We start from the raw sequence: 16330 nt of genomic DNA, 5'->3' as shown, positions 1-16330 counted from the left end.
GGGAACCCCTTAGTATCTCCAGCTGACTACGAGTGTGCCTTATGTAATTCTTATGCTACAGGTGGTGTCAGTTATACCCATCTCACTATGCTCATGGACTTACGCTCTTGACCTACTTAAGTGTTCTTCGCCTTATAAGCACAATTCATAATTCTCATTCTGTAACCTATCGTTGCTGCTATAATAATAAATCCCTCCAAATAGAACTTTAGGTGTCATTGCTGTATTCTTGTGTGGGTGTTCACCAGATATATCTGTGTACTGTATGGCCAGTAATTAAAGTACATAACTAAGTAGTGGTTTAATAATACCATACTCTCAATACAGTCAGGGAATTGTACCCCTCAGTTACAAGTACACTGCATAGTATTGGTATATTATTATGGTAACTCAGTTACGTCTATTCTGGCACCGAACATTGTACATATGTCTATACTGAACACTGTGACCTCATTTTCTACTTCTAATTTACATGCTATACTATGTTATTTGATACTATCTTGTCTAGCACAGTCTCTGGAGCGTAACAGTAAGAAGCATTTTGTATGAAAGTATTCTGTACTTCTGTATGACAACTATTAAAGAAACGAGAAGAGAGAGAGAGAGAGAGAGAGAGAGAGAGAGAGAGAGAGAGAGAGAGAGAGAGAGAGAGAGAGAAGAGAGAGAGAGAGAGAGAGAGAGATGAGAGAGAGAGAGAGAGAGAGAGAGAGAGAGAGAGAGAGAGAGAGAGAGAGAGAGAGAGAGAGAGAGAGAGAGAGGAGAGAGAGAGAGAAAAATGCCGTGGGTAGATGGTGCAGTGGGTAGATTGTCCACTGGTGCCGTGGGTAGACGGTCCTGCTGGAAGACCAGGTGGGTCATCAGGTGGGTCATCGGCTCTGGTATTTCACTATAAGTGATTGCAAATGAAATCTATTATTATTATAGATTTGCAATTGAAAATTCAATATGATGAGAGATACAGAGATAGAGAGAGAGATACAGAGATATAGATACAGAGATAGATACAGAGATATAGATAGACATGAAACCTAGGTATGTAATTTCATCTTTCCTTGTGACAATATTGTCACCCACTGTACAAGACTGTACAAGAAATTCCTTCTGTAATGTACTGATTTCTCTGTTTCAAGAGAGAGAGAGTGTGTGTGTGCAGGGGAGTAGCTGGGGGGGGGGGGGGTTAGGATGATTCCAAGGGCCCAGCAAATGCCCCACATTTTTTTATAGATTGGGGGCCCCACATTTTTTAATAGATTGGGGGCCCACAAATTGATTCCTTCATGGGGCCCAAAATCTCCAGCTACGCCCCTGTGAGCGCACCTTTCTACTCTAGAGAGCTGTCATCACCGTGATGCGCGCTTGAATGAACTGCGAGATAACTCATAACTCGTACACACACGCACTCTGTCTCTGCCATACAGTAGTTATGTTGTTTTAGCGCGACGTGGGTATATACACGGGCGAGGATGAAAAGCATGTTAGACTACTTTTAATACATAAATTAACGTTCCGTCGGGTCCCGTGTATTCTCGAGAATGATAATAATAATAATGCAGGACCTCTTCAGATTATATTATCAACGACAGACGGTGAGAAACACAACCCCCCCCCCTCTCGCGCTGAAGAATATGCATATTAGATCACTCAGTGATTAACACCTATGCGCTGTTTGTGTGTGCGCGCGTGCATGTACGTGGCGCGTTGTAGTTTCGGGGAATACAGGGATAATTTAGAACTATACAATTTAGCAAGAATTAAACATATTTACAAGTCGTATTACGTTTAGCAAGTAAGGAGACATATATATTACATCTCAAAGCACTAGAAAATGTAATTTTTCTATTTTTACCGATTTCTGAAAAGCGCGACTTCCTGAGCATTTCTGAGACATTCTAAATCCCTTTGTTCTCCGCCGACGGGTTCAAACAGGCCCTTGGACTCTCTGACCTGGTCCGGCGCGACCAGAACCAGTCCTGTGTCCTAATCACGCCACCATCCCCAGTCCTAAGAGGGGGGTAGGTACGCGTGTCGATCTAAAACATCACAGAGGGCGCCACCAAGACGGTCAGAACATAAAAGCACCACGCCCGGTGGCCCACCCCAAAAGCGTGAGACCCCTCCGCCAATGCTTTGATCTATTCCGTTATCTCCCCCCAGAGACGAACGAGAATTCATCGAGACTAACCTAGTACACTGGCGCTCGGAAGAGACAAACTCCATCCTAGTTGCCCCATAAAAGCGCTGTTTCTATGATGAGCAACCAAGGCGCGCAAGCCCATGCGTGGTTCCACACAGAAGCACCCAGGGCCAGCACTATGTACACGTCGAGACCCAAAACATATCAATGGTAATTCTAACAAGAACCCAGATAACGTTCCCTCCAAGCCGCCTGGGAGAGCGGCAGGAAGCCGGCCAAGAGACACAGATGACGCGTCCGAGGGAAAACACCCCTGTCAACCCTGCTCTGTATAAAAGAGAGGAGACGGGGAACCCCCAGAGAGACTTCCCACGTGAGTAATAATTGAAAAGATATATGTAACATTGAGCTACGTGACCAAAAGCTCAAGACATATGCAACAGAGCGCAGAGCAGAAACTTCTTTTTAAGTTCTCACGCACCGCATAACTCATCTTGACAATAACAGAGGTCCACAACATGGAGCCTTAAAAGAACTCACGGAAGTCTCACAACCAATAGAAACGCGCCCAGTGACATACTCTATGGCGGGGGGAATTCCGTGACCCACCTGCCCAAACATGGCGTGGGACCAGGGAACTCCCTCCCCCCCCCCTCTCCCTACCCTGTGACGCGCTGACCCAACAGCGTGACAGGAAGCCCAAAAGACAGGAGGTCCAACCCCCTGACCAATCAGAAAAAAAAGGGGAGGGAGGTTTATCAGTTCACCCCCTCATGACCCCACACCCCGGATACGATGAAAAACAACCAGCAGCGATGATGCCCGTGTACCTAGCATGCTACATCGACACATATCACAACCTCTTGTTAACATTCTCCAAAACCATTACTAATGCCAAAGCTTCTTTCTTTCACCATAGGATCGAGGCCTCTGCCAAGAATCTTCGCAAACTGCATGCTACCATGTCCTCCCTCCTCACTCCCCCCCCCCACCTCCTCCTCCCTCATCTTTTTCTGCCGAAGACTTTGCGATCTTCTTTGAGGAAAAAGTGGAGAACATCCGCAGCTCCTTCTCCCAACCCCCACCCATTCCAAACGCTGAATCGAGAACCTCATCCTTCACTCTGTCATCTTTCTCTCCCATTACAGAAGCCGAGACCCTGACACTGGTAACGTCGAACCGTCCGACTACATGCCAGCTGGACCAGCTACCCTCCCCACTCCTCCAGACCATAGCACCGGACATCCTCCCATTCCTAACTGCAACCATCAACTCCTCACTCAACTCGGGGGTGGTCCCCACCTCCCTAAAACAAGCCAGAGTCACGCCCCTCATAAAAAAACCAACCCTGAACCCCACCATCATAGCCAACTATCGCCCTGTCTCTCTTCTCTCCTTCCTTTCTAAAACACTTGAACGTGCTGTATCCAACCAACTTACTGCTTATCTCTTACAGAATGACCTCCTAGACCCCAATCAGTCTGGCTTCCGGACTGGCCACTCCACAGAAACGGCCCTCATTGCGGTCACAGAGGCACTTCACTTAGCAAAAGCGAAAGGCCTCTCTTCTGTCCTGATTCTCCTAGATCTATCTGCAGCCTTCGACACAGTCAACCATCAGATCCTCCTCGCGGCCCTCGCAGGAATGGGAGTGGCTGGATCTGCGCTGACATGGCTGACATCATACCTCAATGACCGCTCCTACCAAGTGTCATGGAGAGGGACTCTGTCGGCCACCCGCCCCCTCCGGACGGGTGTCCCCCAGGGCTCGGTCCTAGGACCCCTTCTCTTCTCCCTCTACACTAAATCACTGGGTAACATTATCACGTCTCATGGCTTCTCATATCATTGTTATGCCGATGATACTCAACTCTTCCTCTCCTTCCCTCCCTCAGATATCCACGTCTCTGAGCGGATCTCGGCCTGTCTGTCCGACATCTCCGCCTGGATGACGACCAACCACCTCAAACTGAACCTAAGCAAAACAGAATTGCTCCACCTGCCGGCCAAATCCTCCCCCCTGACCGACCTCTCCATCACAGTCGAGAATGCAGCTGTGACCGCATCGCCGACCGCCAAGAACCTTGGTGTTGTCCTCGACGACCAGTTGAACTTCTCTGCTCACATCGCAGCGACAACCAGAACCTGCAGATTCCTCCTGAGCAACGTCAGAAGGATACGCCCCTTCCTGACAAAAGAAGCCACCCAACTCCTCGTCCAATCAACAGTCATCTCCCGCCTCGACTACTGCAACGCACTGCTAGCTGGCCTCCCGGCCACTGCCACCAAGCCTCTTCAACTCATTCAAAATGCAGCGGCCCGCCTGATCTCAAACCTACCGAAGTCGGCCCATGTCACCCCACTTCTTAGGGACCTGCACTGGCTCCCCATTGCTGCACGTATCCGCTTCAAGGCCCTCGACCTAGCATACCGTGCGGCAAAGGGAACCGCTCCCGCCTACCTCCGGTCAATGGTCTCTAACTACACACCCTCAAGACCCCTACGCTCTGCATCTTCTGGCCGCCTCAGATCTACTCCTATCCAAGCTCCCGGAGGGTCATCAAAGAGAAGCCGCCTATTCTCAGTCCTTGCCCCACAATGGTGGAATGAACTACCCATCCCAGTTAGGACAGCCGAATCCCGTCCAATCTTTCGCCGTCGACTAAAGACTCACTTCTTCAACCATTATCTGAAATGATAAAAAAAAAAAAAAAAAAAAAAAAATCTAACCCTGACTAACCTTACTGTCATGCACTTGTCCTAATAAACTAACCTACACTGTAACACGCAACACTTTGATGAACATTGTTACTCAACTGATAGAGTTATACCCTTCTTGCTGTCTTGTCGCACAGAACTTGTAAGTCGCTTTGGATAAAAGCGTCAGCTAAATGACTAAATGTAAATGTAAATGTACATGAAAAGCATATATCCACTAGGATAAGCTAAACCAATGCACGCCAGCCACAGACAACTCGTTTGCGAACGGGTTTTATATACAAGGCTTATGTGCGAAACACGTCACCCGTGTTTTATGTCTAAAGAAAAACACAGACGTTTAAGAGAGGGTCAAGACCTCGGTACAAGCTACATATATGAGCACTTCTGTAGGCTAACACTCTAACCAAGTTGTGGACTCGATGCCATGTTTCCAACGTAACAGAATACACACAACCCCCTCAGATAAAAAACGGTAAAATTTACCATTACAAGAAGAACACAGTCTTCTTCATGATGAGGGAAGACCAGTCTTTCGACCGAGTGCTAGCCACAGGCCTTGCCAAGGACACATATATATAGCGACCAGAACGATTTACAAGAAACTGTCCTACACTCCTAAACAACACACAACCCCACAGCTAGGTGAGGGTTTACACATCGTATCCCCAATATATAACAGTGAATAAACAGTTTGTCCCACCAGGAGGGACCTTTTATTTAGTAACAAAATTATATGTTGGGGAGGGGAAAGGGATGGGTAAACAGGGGAGAGTCACTAGCGGCGCCTGTCGCGTGCAGCCCGGTGCTTGCCCCCACGGGGAGCCGGCCCGGAGGTACGGTTCTGGGGAGCCTGGTCATGTCGATCCCTACCGTCACCTCCGGGCGTGGAGCGGCTGGCTGCGGCGGACGAGGCACTCCCTCTACTCCTGGCCTTCTTGGACGAAGGCCCAGCAGCGGCGGCGGTGGTGGCGGAGGCAACGGTCGCGGTCCTCTGCCGGCGTTGCTTTCGTCGGCCATCACCGGTGGCATCGGGTCGGGGGAAATGGGGTTGGATCATAGAGCGGTCCTCCTCCATCTCTCTGCAGGCAGCCGTCATCTGCTGCATGGCCGACCCGAACAGCCCAGCATCGGAGAGGGGGGCCGTGAGCAGGGGAATCCTCTTCTGTTCCGGCACCCTCGCCTGCTCCAGCCAAAGGTGGCGCTGGGACAGAGTGGCCAGGGCGCGCCCCTTCCCGGCGGCTATCGCCTGCAGCTGGGTAAGGTGCAGGATGGCTCCAGCCGCTTGGGCGTGAAGATATTGATGGTGGTCATCCAATACCGACCCACCCGCCATCATCCCCGACATGTAGCTCGCTAGCTGCGCGATGTTAGACGTCGCTTAGCCATCTGCCTAGCCGATTTCCCTTGGGGAACCGGCTTCCGCACCACTTCGGGACAAAGTATGGATGTCATCGGGCTATCAAGCCGAGGCACCCCGTCCTTTAGTCCCTGGACCAAACCCACCACCCGCGTGACTGGCACGTAGGCAGGGGTAAGGCCAGTGATGCAGGAGATTACCTGTCCCTGTTTCACGTAGGCCTCCATTGAAGGGAAGAATGGGCAGACAACGTCCGTCTCTCTCACAGGACGACGTTGCCAGAGATGACCTATCATGTCATCAGGGACAGGTGCAGGCAGAGGCTGCGGCAACGCCACGCCATTAGCGGCTGCGGCGGCCGCCATGAGAGGTGCCACCTCCCCTTGCGTACCTCCCTCCACGTCACTCGCGTCCCTCACATATGGGAGGCTGCCATGTCAGGCGCCACCATCCGACGCGGCAGATAGCTGGGCATCTTGTCTCACGGTCGGAGGTTCTAACCCAACACCGGAGAACAAGGGACCCCAAGGAGACGCAACACTCCCTGCCACACCCCGAGGGGGAGAATGATACGAATCCATTGGGGCATCAAACAAGAGCGCTCTCGCCCCCTCCATGTGATCCTCAGTTTCCATCGGAAACGGAGACAGGGCAAGAGCACTCTCGTTCGGCTCCAGCACAACCCCAAAGCCAGGCCGTTCGCCCCCGCAGCTCGTCGCCCTACGACGGGAGCGAGCAGAGGCGAAGAGCCTGCGTCGCAAATCCCCAGCCACCAGAGGAGCTGTCGGCCGACCGTCCACTGGCGGGGGAACTAGGGCCGGAACCAGGCCATCTCACGGGAGACGGCGGCTCAACGGCCCCTCGGAGAGCCAGACTCACCACCGGGCGCCGCTCGGGTGTATCTGACTGCCACGACCGTGGAGTCAGAGCAGCCCCACGACACACGGCGGACGCGGCAATGGAGAAGCGCTGGTGAAGGGTGACGTTGTGAGCGCTCGAACCCCCCGAAGGTGCAGACATTATGACTTAGCTTTTCTCGTAAATTGGCGAGAGAGAGAAAAAATAAGATACAATGTCCACGTAGCTCCTTTCCAACAACTATTTCGGCACTAAACTCAAGTGGTGTATACAGACACTTGTCGGTGGTGAAAATAGGGAAGGAGCTGTTAGTATGGCCACATCCCCGCTTATGTAGAGGAGCGGATGGGGGTGTGGCCAGGCGGATGGGTGTGTACATGTGAAGAAATGTATTCAGTATTAGACTGATATGGGATATGTTCCACTACGAGCAGAGCTTAAGCTATTACGATATATAACTTATTCTGCTATGAGAATCTTAAAGAGAAAATATAATCAAATAGTTAATAGGATATATATATATCTTATTATTAACTATTAAATTTGATTTAGTACTTTAAACTTTATATATATATATATATTTCTTTGAGTAACATGATTATCTCATGTCATTTAACCCTTTCACTGCCACACTACAGAAGATTAACCCTTTACTATCACACTGTGATAGTAAAGGGTTAACCTTCTGTCGTGTGGCAGTTAAAAGACCTGTGTATTGTGATGTCGCAGTGAAAGGGTTAAGCGTTTGGTAGTGCGGCAGTGAAGCGGTTAAAGAGACGATCTAATCAAATAGTTAATAGGATATATATATATATATATATATATATATATATATATATATATATATATATCTTATTAACTATTCGATTTGATTTTGTACTTTTAACTTTATATTATATATATTTCTTTGAGTAACATGATTATCTCCCTGTCATTTAAGAAGTTAAAATCCTCTTTACTTTGATTCTCTCCTCTCAGAGCTGTTTCTCAGTCTGACATTTTGAGAGTTGATGAACAGAAAATACCCAGAATAAAGTGTCTGTCTTGGCAGAACCACTGAGTCTTGGTTTGGTTGAACCATGCAGGTCTTGAGAAGAAGACCCAGGTGCTGCAGCCTGAGGAGAAGAAGACTGTGGCCTACCATGAAGCAGGCCACGCTGTGGCCGGCTGGTTTCTGGAGCACGCGGACCCTCTGCTGAAGGTGAGTCCAGGCTCTGAGCACGCCGACCCTCTGCTGAAGGTGAGTCCAGGCTCTGAGCACGCAGACACTCTGCTGAAGGTGAGTCCAGGCTCTGAGCACGCCGACCCTCTGCTGAAGGTGAGTCCAGGCTCTGAGCACGCCGACCCTCTGCTGAAGGTGAGTCCAGGCTCTGAGCACGCCGACCCTCTGCTGAAGGTGAGTCCAGGCTCTGAGCACGCCGACCCTCTGCTGAAGGTGAGTCCAGGCTCTGAGCACGCAGACACTCTGCTGAAGGTGAGTCCAGGCTCTGAGCACGCTGACCCTCTGCTGAAGGTGAGTTCAGGCTCTGAGCATGCAGACACTCTGCTGAAGGTGAGTCCAGGCTCTGAGCACGCCGACCCTCTGCTGAAGGTGAGTTCAGGCTCTGAGCACGCTGACACTCTGCTGAAGGTGAGTCCAGGCTCTGAGCACGCTGAGACTCTGCTGAAGGTGAGTCCAGGCTCTGAGCATGCCGACCCTCTGCTGAAGGTGAGTCCAGGCTCTGAGCACGCCGACCCTCTGCTGAAGGTGAGTTCAGGCTCTGAGCATGCCGACCCTCTGCTGAAGGTGAGTCCAGGCTCTGAGCACGCCGACCCTCTGCTGAAGGTGAGTCCAGGCTCTGAGCATGCCGACCCTCTGCTGAAGGTGAGTTCAGGCTCTGAGCACGCCGACCCTCTGCTGAAGGTGAGTCCAGGCTCTGAGCACGCCGACCCTCTGCTGAAGGTGAGTTCAGGCTCTAACGGCACAAGGCTCTTTCCCCATTTAGTCTGTGGGTTAGATTCAAATGTATTGTCATCGTACAGTACAACGGAAATAAGTTTGCATCTAACCAGAGTGCAAGGTAACAGTAAAGTGCACAACGATATGTGACCAGGCACAGACTTTAGGGTTGTTGTTGCCTTCATATTTGTACCAATATCTCCCTGCAATTTACTCTCCCCTCTCCACACACACGCACGCACAAGACCCCTCCATAATATAGCTCTCTCCACACGCACCAAGCAGCGTGTGTCTGTCTGACGGCCCAATCTGCAGAGCGCACTGGAGTAGATGGAGCAACAATAGGAAATATAGAAATAGATGCGTTTGTTAGGGAATACAAATTTCAATAATCTATGCCTTATTCTATGCACACTGCCAGCCAGCCTTTATGCGATGTAGAGGTACACTTTAAACTTTAAGTCAAGTCAAGAGTTTTATTTGTCACGGCATACAAGTATACAGTGAAATGCGGGGGGTCTTGCCCGCAACGATTGTGCATAATACAATAATAATAATATAATAAGAATCCAATTGTGCAATAATACAAGTAATCAAAGTAGGGCTTATCGGTATATGTACATGAGTTTGGTAAGAAATGCTAGGTCCTGTGATAGTGCAATACACTGTTAGCTACGGATGAGGCACTGGGTCTTTATGTACACTGCTATACAATGCTATATTATACAATCTCAAGTTATACTATACTATTTTTAAAGTGACCTTTCCTTTTGTAAAGTGACCATAAGTGTGAGCGTGTGCAGCATGAGTGTGTGTGTGCTCATGTTAAAGTGGCTGCTAGTGTGTGAGCGTGTACAGTGTGTGTGTGTTGTGTGTGTGCTCATGTGTGCTTGTGTGTGGAGAGTTCAGTGTTCAAGATTCTGATGGCCTGGGTGAAGAAGCTGAGCTGAAGTCTCTCTGTCCTAGTTGCTGGTGTTCGCAGGCGTTTGCCTGACCGCAGCAGCTTGAACAGGCTGTTGTTGGGGTGGTGAGGGTCTTTCATTATTCTGCAGGCTCTGGATTTGCACCTCTTGTTATATAGGACCTGCAGGGGTGGTAGTGCAATACCTGTAGTACGCTCGGCTGAGCGTACCACTCTCTGTAGGGCCTTCTTGTCCTGTGCCGTGCTGTTTCCATACCAGGCAGTGATGTTTCCAGTCAAGATGCTCTCTACAGCTCCGGAGTAGAAGGACTGGAGTATCTTCCCCGATCCTCTGAACTTCCTTAACTGTCTCAGGTGGTAGAGGCGCTGCTTCGCCTTTTTTACGACTGAGTCTGTGTGTGTTGTCCATGTCAGATCCTCTGAGATGTGGAACCCCAGGTACTTGAAGCTGCTCACCCTGTCCACAGTAGCCCCGTTTATCCTCAATGGTGTGTGTGTCCCCTGCTGTTTTCTCCTAAAATCCACGATCAGCTCCTTGGTTTTACCAATGTTCAGGAGCAGGCTGTTGTCCTGGCACCAGCGTTCCAGTACCTCAACCTCCTCCCGGTAGGCCTTCTCGTCGTTGTCCGAGATCAGCCCCACCACCACTGTGTCGTCCGCAAACTTCACTATGGAGTTGGAGCTGAACTTGGCCACACACTCACACAGTCATGTGTGTATAGTGAATACAGCAGGGGGCTCAGAACACAGCCCTGGGGGGACCCGATGCTCAGGGTGATGGTGTTGGAGGTCTGATCCCTCACCCTGACCGCCTGGGGCCTTTCACTCAGAAATTCCAGTATCCAGGCGCTCAGAGCGGAGCTCAGACCCAGCTCGATCAGCTTGTCCACCAGTCTGGTGGGGACTATGGTGTTGAACGCTGAGCTGTAGTCAATGAACAACAGTCTCACATAGCCCCCCTTCTGGTGGTCTAGGTCAGTGGTTCCCAAAGTCGGGGTCGCGACCCAAAGGTGGGCCGCGAGCAGCCACGGGTGGGCCGCGAGATGATTTAAAAAAAAATAAAATTTTTTTTTTTTTTTTTTTTTTTTTTTTTTTAATTTTTTTTGTCAGGCCACTGAACTTAGAAGCAGGCCAGGACAGTGTTTCTAGTTGTATTCTAAAATTCTATTCTATTGTATTCTAAAATGTGACTATATGGTTTTATATTAACTTAATAAATAAACAAAAACGAAAAATCTACTTATTTCAACGAACATTTCAAACTAAATAACAGATTATGCACATAAAACGCTGAAAACAACCGAAGCAACAATAGTATTTTAATGAGGCTATTATTATTATCATTATTATTTTGCAACAAGTTAGCCCTCTCATAAATAGCACATATAAATGAATAACTAACTTGAACTAACTTAATAGGATTGAAGTGACATTTGGCTTAAAAAATCGGTCGCCTGGCAAAAAAAAAAAAAAAAAAAAAAAAAGACGATGTGCATTGGGCCGCGGCTCTCTGACGCCTTATTTTCTGGGCCCCGGCCTGAAAAGTTTGGGAACCCCTGGTCTAGGTGAGAGAGGGTGCTGTGCAGTACTTGGGAGACCGCATCATCAGTGGACCTGTTTGGCCTGTATGCAAATTGCATAGGATCCATATCACTGGGGAGGGAGGCACACATGTGATCCTTAACCAGCCTCTCAAAACATTTCATGGCCACAGAGGTGAGTGCCACCGGTCTGTAGTCATTGAGACCAGTTGGGGAGGATTTCTTTGGTACCAGGATAATAGTAGACACCTTGAAGCAGGCAGGTGCCACGGATTCCGCCAGGGATAGATTAAATATGGTGGTGAACACAGGGGCTAGCTGGTTAGCACAGGACTTAAGTATGCGTCCTGTTATTCTATTTGGGCCAGCAGCCTTCCTGGTGTTCACCCACATAAATGCTCTTCTCACACTGTGTTCCGTCAATGAGAGAGCGTCCCCGCCCCCCCACGGATGCGCCCCACCCTCCACGACAGCCGGCGCATCGGTGACGTCACTAGCCGGTGAGCTAGCGTCGCTACTGTCTGCACCAAACCGAGCGTAAAAGGAGTTGAGCTGGTTCCGCGAGAGAGGCGGCGTCGCTCCCCATTGAGGGTACGCTGACTTTGTAGTCAGTTATCGTCCGCAGTCCCCGCCATAAGCCTCTTGTGTCATTCTGTGCCATTTGTTCCTCCATCTTGTCAGCATACGTCCTCTTAGCAAGTTTAACAGCCTTGCGCAGAGTATAGACTGTTGCCTTATACTCATCCATATTTCCTGTCTCTCTGCGCAGGTTGTAAGCAGTGGTGCGAGTTTTCAGAGCTGCTCTGATAGTACTGTCCACCCACGGTTTCTGGTTTGGGAACACCCTCGCCTTTTTTGTGGGCACGATACTATCAGCTAAGGTTGCTATGAAGCTAACAACAGTATCTGCGAACTCGCTGACGTCACTGGCGCTTCCCTGGAACATTCCCCAGTCTACGTCCTCTAGAGCGTCCTGAAGCGTGGCCTCTGATTGGTCGGACCATCTCTTTACCTCACATGACACGACGGCGTCACGTGATCTCTGCCTGTAGCCCGGAAATAGGAAAATGGAGTCATGATCGGACGTGCTTGTAGCCCCCGCTAATGGCGGAGCCGGTACCGCTTTATAATAGGCTCTGAACGGGGTGTAGCAATGATCCAGCGTGTTTCCTCCCCTGGTGGAGCAGGCGATGTGCTGAAAAAAGGATGGCATCACTTTCTTCAGATTCGCCTGGTTGAAATCGCCGGCTACGATCATGGCTGCGTCCGGGTGCTTGATCTGGTGGATGTTGAGCTGCCCCTGTAGCTCCGCCAGGGCCCTGGCGGTGTTCGCTTGGAGAGGGATGTACACCGCAGTCATGATGATGGCGGTGAATTCTCGGGGGAGATGAAACGGGCGACATTGAATGGCCAGATGTTCCAGGTCCGGGGAGCATGAACTGGAGAGTATCTTAATCTCCTTTGGGCTTACTCAGCCATTGTTCGTAAGGAGACAGACACCCCCGCCAACGCTCCTACCGGAGGCTTCTGTACGGTCCGCTCGGAAGACTGTGAAGGAGTCCGAAGGAGAGACGCTGTGATCCGGAGTCGCTGGTTTCAGCCATGTCTCCGTGAAGCACATGATGTTACAGTCTCTCACTTCTCGCTGGAATCGAACCCTCGCCCGTAAATCATCCATCTTGTTCTCCAGCGACGTGCATTTGCCAGAAAAATGGATGGGATCGCCGGACGGTAAGCTGATCTTTTTAGCCTTATTCTGATTCCGCTTCTCCTACCCCTGTGTTTCTTCCTGCCGCCGCCCCCTCCTTTGTCTCTGTCCTGCCTGATCTCCGATGGCCAATCTTGGCATAAAGTGTCTCTAAACTCCTCTTTAAGTCCGGAGTTTAGGTCTATAAGTGACCTGGCGGTCGTATGCGTCCCCGCCAGTGTAGTTTCCATAAAAAAAGTAGTAAAAATAAACATAACTAAAAGTATGCACAATCTTTGCGGAGCAAAACCGACGGCGACTGACCTGGGTTGCGCCATCAAACTTTGACGGAGAGAAGATACTCTCCCGATTCAGATACAATTGAACACAAATGGTTCCAAAGATATTTAATGTTTCTCTGCATATTTTCACACCGCCAACAAAGTACTGGGTCCATGTCCGTTGTCTCTTCTTCGGAATGGATTTGGTGCCAGCTGTCATTTCTGCCCGTCTCCGTCATCAAAACTTGTGACCAAAAGTACTTAGCCACTCCCCTCCGACAAAACTGTAGTTTTTTCACACAGCCTGGGAAATAATACAGCCGGACTATCTAACAATCACAATCACATCATATCATAGAATCATATTTACAAGTCGGATTAAGTTTTGTAAATAAGAAGACAGATAGAGAAGATTTCAAAGCACTCAAAATTGCCAATATCTCAATTTTGACCTATTTCTGAATTACGCAACATTTTGCCATTTTCTGAGGAATTATGAGCTCCTTAACCCTCTGAAGTGGAAGCTCCCGTCGGCGGGAGAACAAAGGGCTCCAAAAGGTGTGAAAACGTCCTCATCTCAGCAGAGAGGATTTTTCATAAATGCCGGAAATGTTGTGATTCAGAATTAGGTAAAACAATTTGTTATACAAGTTATACACTAGGGCTGCTCGATTATATAAAAAAAATATAATAATAATCATAATCATGATTATTTTGATTGATATTGAAATTGCTATTATTAACACATTCCCGGCCATTGGGATCCGTCTAATCTCACTCTGAGGCCAGCTTCTCATAAGGTTTCACTGTGCGTGAGGTTGTTTGTAGAGCTAAATCTATATTTTATATTATTGCTATGTGTCCATTGTCATTGTCAATTGACAGTATAAACCTTCCCTTCAATATGCCATAAAGAAATAATTTTTTCATCAATACGTTCCCATTTTATAGCATTGTGAATATGAACTATATACCGCATTGGTCTAGGGTAATTCCTGCAAAGCTAGTTATAGGGCGCTAAGCTAATAACGTTAAATCGATTGGCGTTTCGGCCCTACACAAGCTACAGTTAAAAATCAAAATGCATATGCATATGCATGAAAGGGGGGGGGGGCGGGGGAAGTCGTTTCTGATTATTGATTAGTCCAATAACGGCATTCGTTATTACAACAACATGCGCTGATCGGGGGGTTGGCTATCAGAACAAGGCCCGATCAGGCTGAAATTTACGTCAAATAGCTCTTACCTGTGGCCGGTTGGATTCCAAAAAGAATTTCCCAGTTATTGATCGCCATCTGGTAGATCGATATGTCCATTGGCTGATGCATTATTCCTTTACTGCATACTGAATTCGGCGTCGCAATAAGTATTCCAGGCGATCGGTTGAAGCCATAGCCAAATTAACCCGGAATGAAAAAAAAGTTACACCAGGTCTGAAACAAGGATTACTCCATTCTCGAGACAGCGCCACTACCAGGATCTGGCCGGTAATGCACTTTTCCGACTCCCAAAGGCATTTTCCAGCCAACATATAGTTCCATGACATTGAGTAGGATATTAAAATGGAATAAAAGCAAAAACTAGTCAATAACATATATATACGTGGTTGGCCCTTTAACACTTTCAGAGCCGGCCGTGTTTTCCTTTTTACCCCCTTGAATGCCCAGCAACCACTTCAATGTTAACGTTAATATCGCCTAATCTATGTTTTAAATTATGGCTATGTGTCTAATCTGCCCGTCATATTATCAATGACCCATTTCCAGTCAACATTGTCGAAGCGGATTTTTTTTTATCGGTTCATTTCCGTTTTCTAGCATTTTGAAAAGCCCTCGTTTTCAAGAAGAAAAAAAAGAATCCCTGATAAACGCTGATGTACTGTAATATTCTAGAACGTTGTCATTGTTCGGCCTATTTATGAATCGTTTTCAAATAAACACTAGATTATCGATAGTATTTGTGTACGTATGCACGCTGGTGCCGCAAGCTGTAAATCGATTCTCTTATTTCCTGATCACTCGCACAGTCAAAACAGCCATATCACATATAGGGGGAAAGCTTATATCTCCGTGAAAACAGGTCTGATTATCCTAAGACTGGTAAAATAGATTCCTTAACTGAGAGCAGATGGTATCCAAATGGATTATTCCAATTCCTGATCGACCATTCCAAAAATTTATCCTTTTATTGATCCCACGCGTATACTGTAAAACAGCGTATACATGCTGTGCTGAGGGTCCAGCATGAAGCTGATCGGCCCCGGTTACATGCGTGAGAAGTAAAATGTGGAGTCCGGGTTTTTTTTCCCCATGCATTTTCATTGAGTCCAATCCAAAAGGGTGAATTACCATCTGGGAGACGATAGGGGGCGCTTTTTTCACATCTGAGCGCCTGGGGTGGCTGATTTACCAACGGTAGACTCGGTTGATGAAATATGAATGCAGATCGCTAATAAATTAGAAAAAACGAATATTCTCGTTATGGGCATTCAACCCGCGGGGGGTAAACCCGAGAAAACTCGGGTTGGGCATTCAAAGTGTTAAGCATGGAGCCCAATAACGTATATATACGTGGTTGGCCACGAAAGTGTTAAACACGATTACTCATTGATTTTTGAATATCATATGACGACAACTGAATTAGTTTTACAGGGTTCGCACAAGGTCCTTGAAGTGCTTAAAGTGTTTGATTAAAAAAATCAAGACCTGGAATTCCTTGAAAACAGCCCATTTTTTAACAAGGTGCTTAACACATTGGTTGCCAACGATGAATGACGAATTATCGCTTGGTTGCCACCACTCTAATTAATGAGAGGACGAGCACATTTGCGAACGCTTAAACTATATCTTAAATTATGGCTATGGTTCTAATACATCCGCCGCTTATCAAT

General features: G+C 48.1%; 1 protein-coding gene across 1 annotated transcript in view; it reads left to right on the top strand.

The window, feature by feature from the left end:
• The window catches only part of afg3l2 (AFG3-like AAA ATPase 2), a 251039-nt gene that overhangs the window by 217343 nt on the left and 17366 nt on the right, over positions 1-16330 (top strand). Inside the window, exon 14 of the mRNA XM_084311762.1 lies at positions 8156-8271. Coding sequence (XP_084167888.1) covers positions 8156-8271 — 116 coding nt within the window. The remainder of the gene's footprint in view (positions 1-8155; positions 8272-16330) is intronic.

Source organism: Notolepis coatsorum, assembly GCF_963971535.1.
Source record: "Notolepis coatsorum genome assembly, chromosome: 4".
Taxonomy (NCBI): Eukaryota; Metazoa; Chordata; class Actinopteri; order Aulopiformes; family Paralepididae; genus Notolepis; species Notolepis coatsorum.
This window is presented reverse-complemented; position numbering and strand designations above follow the sequence as displayed.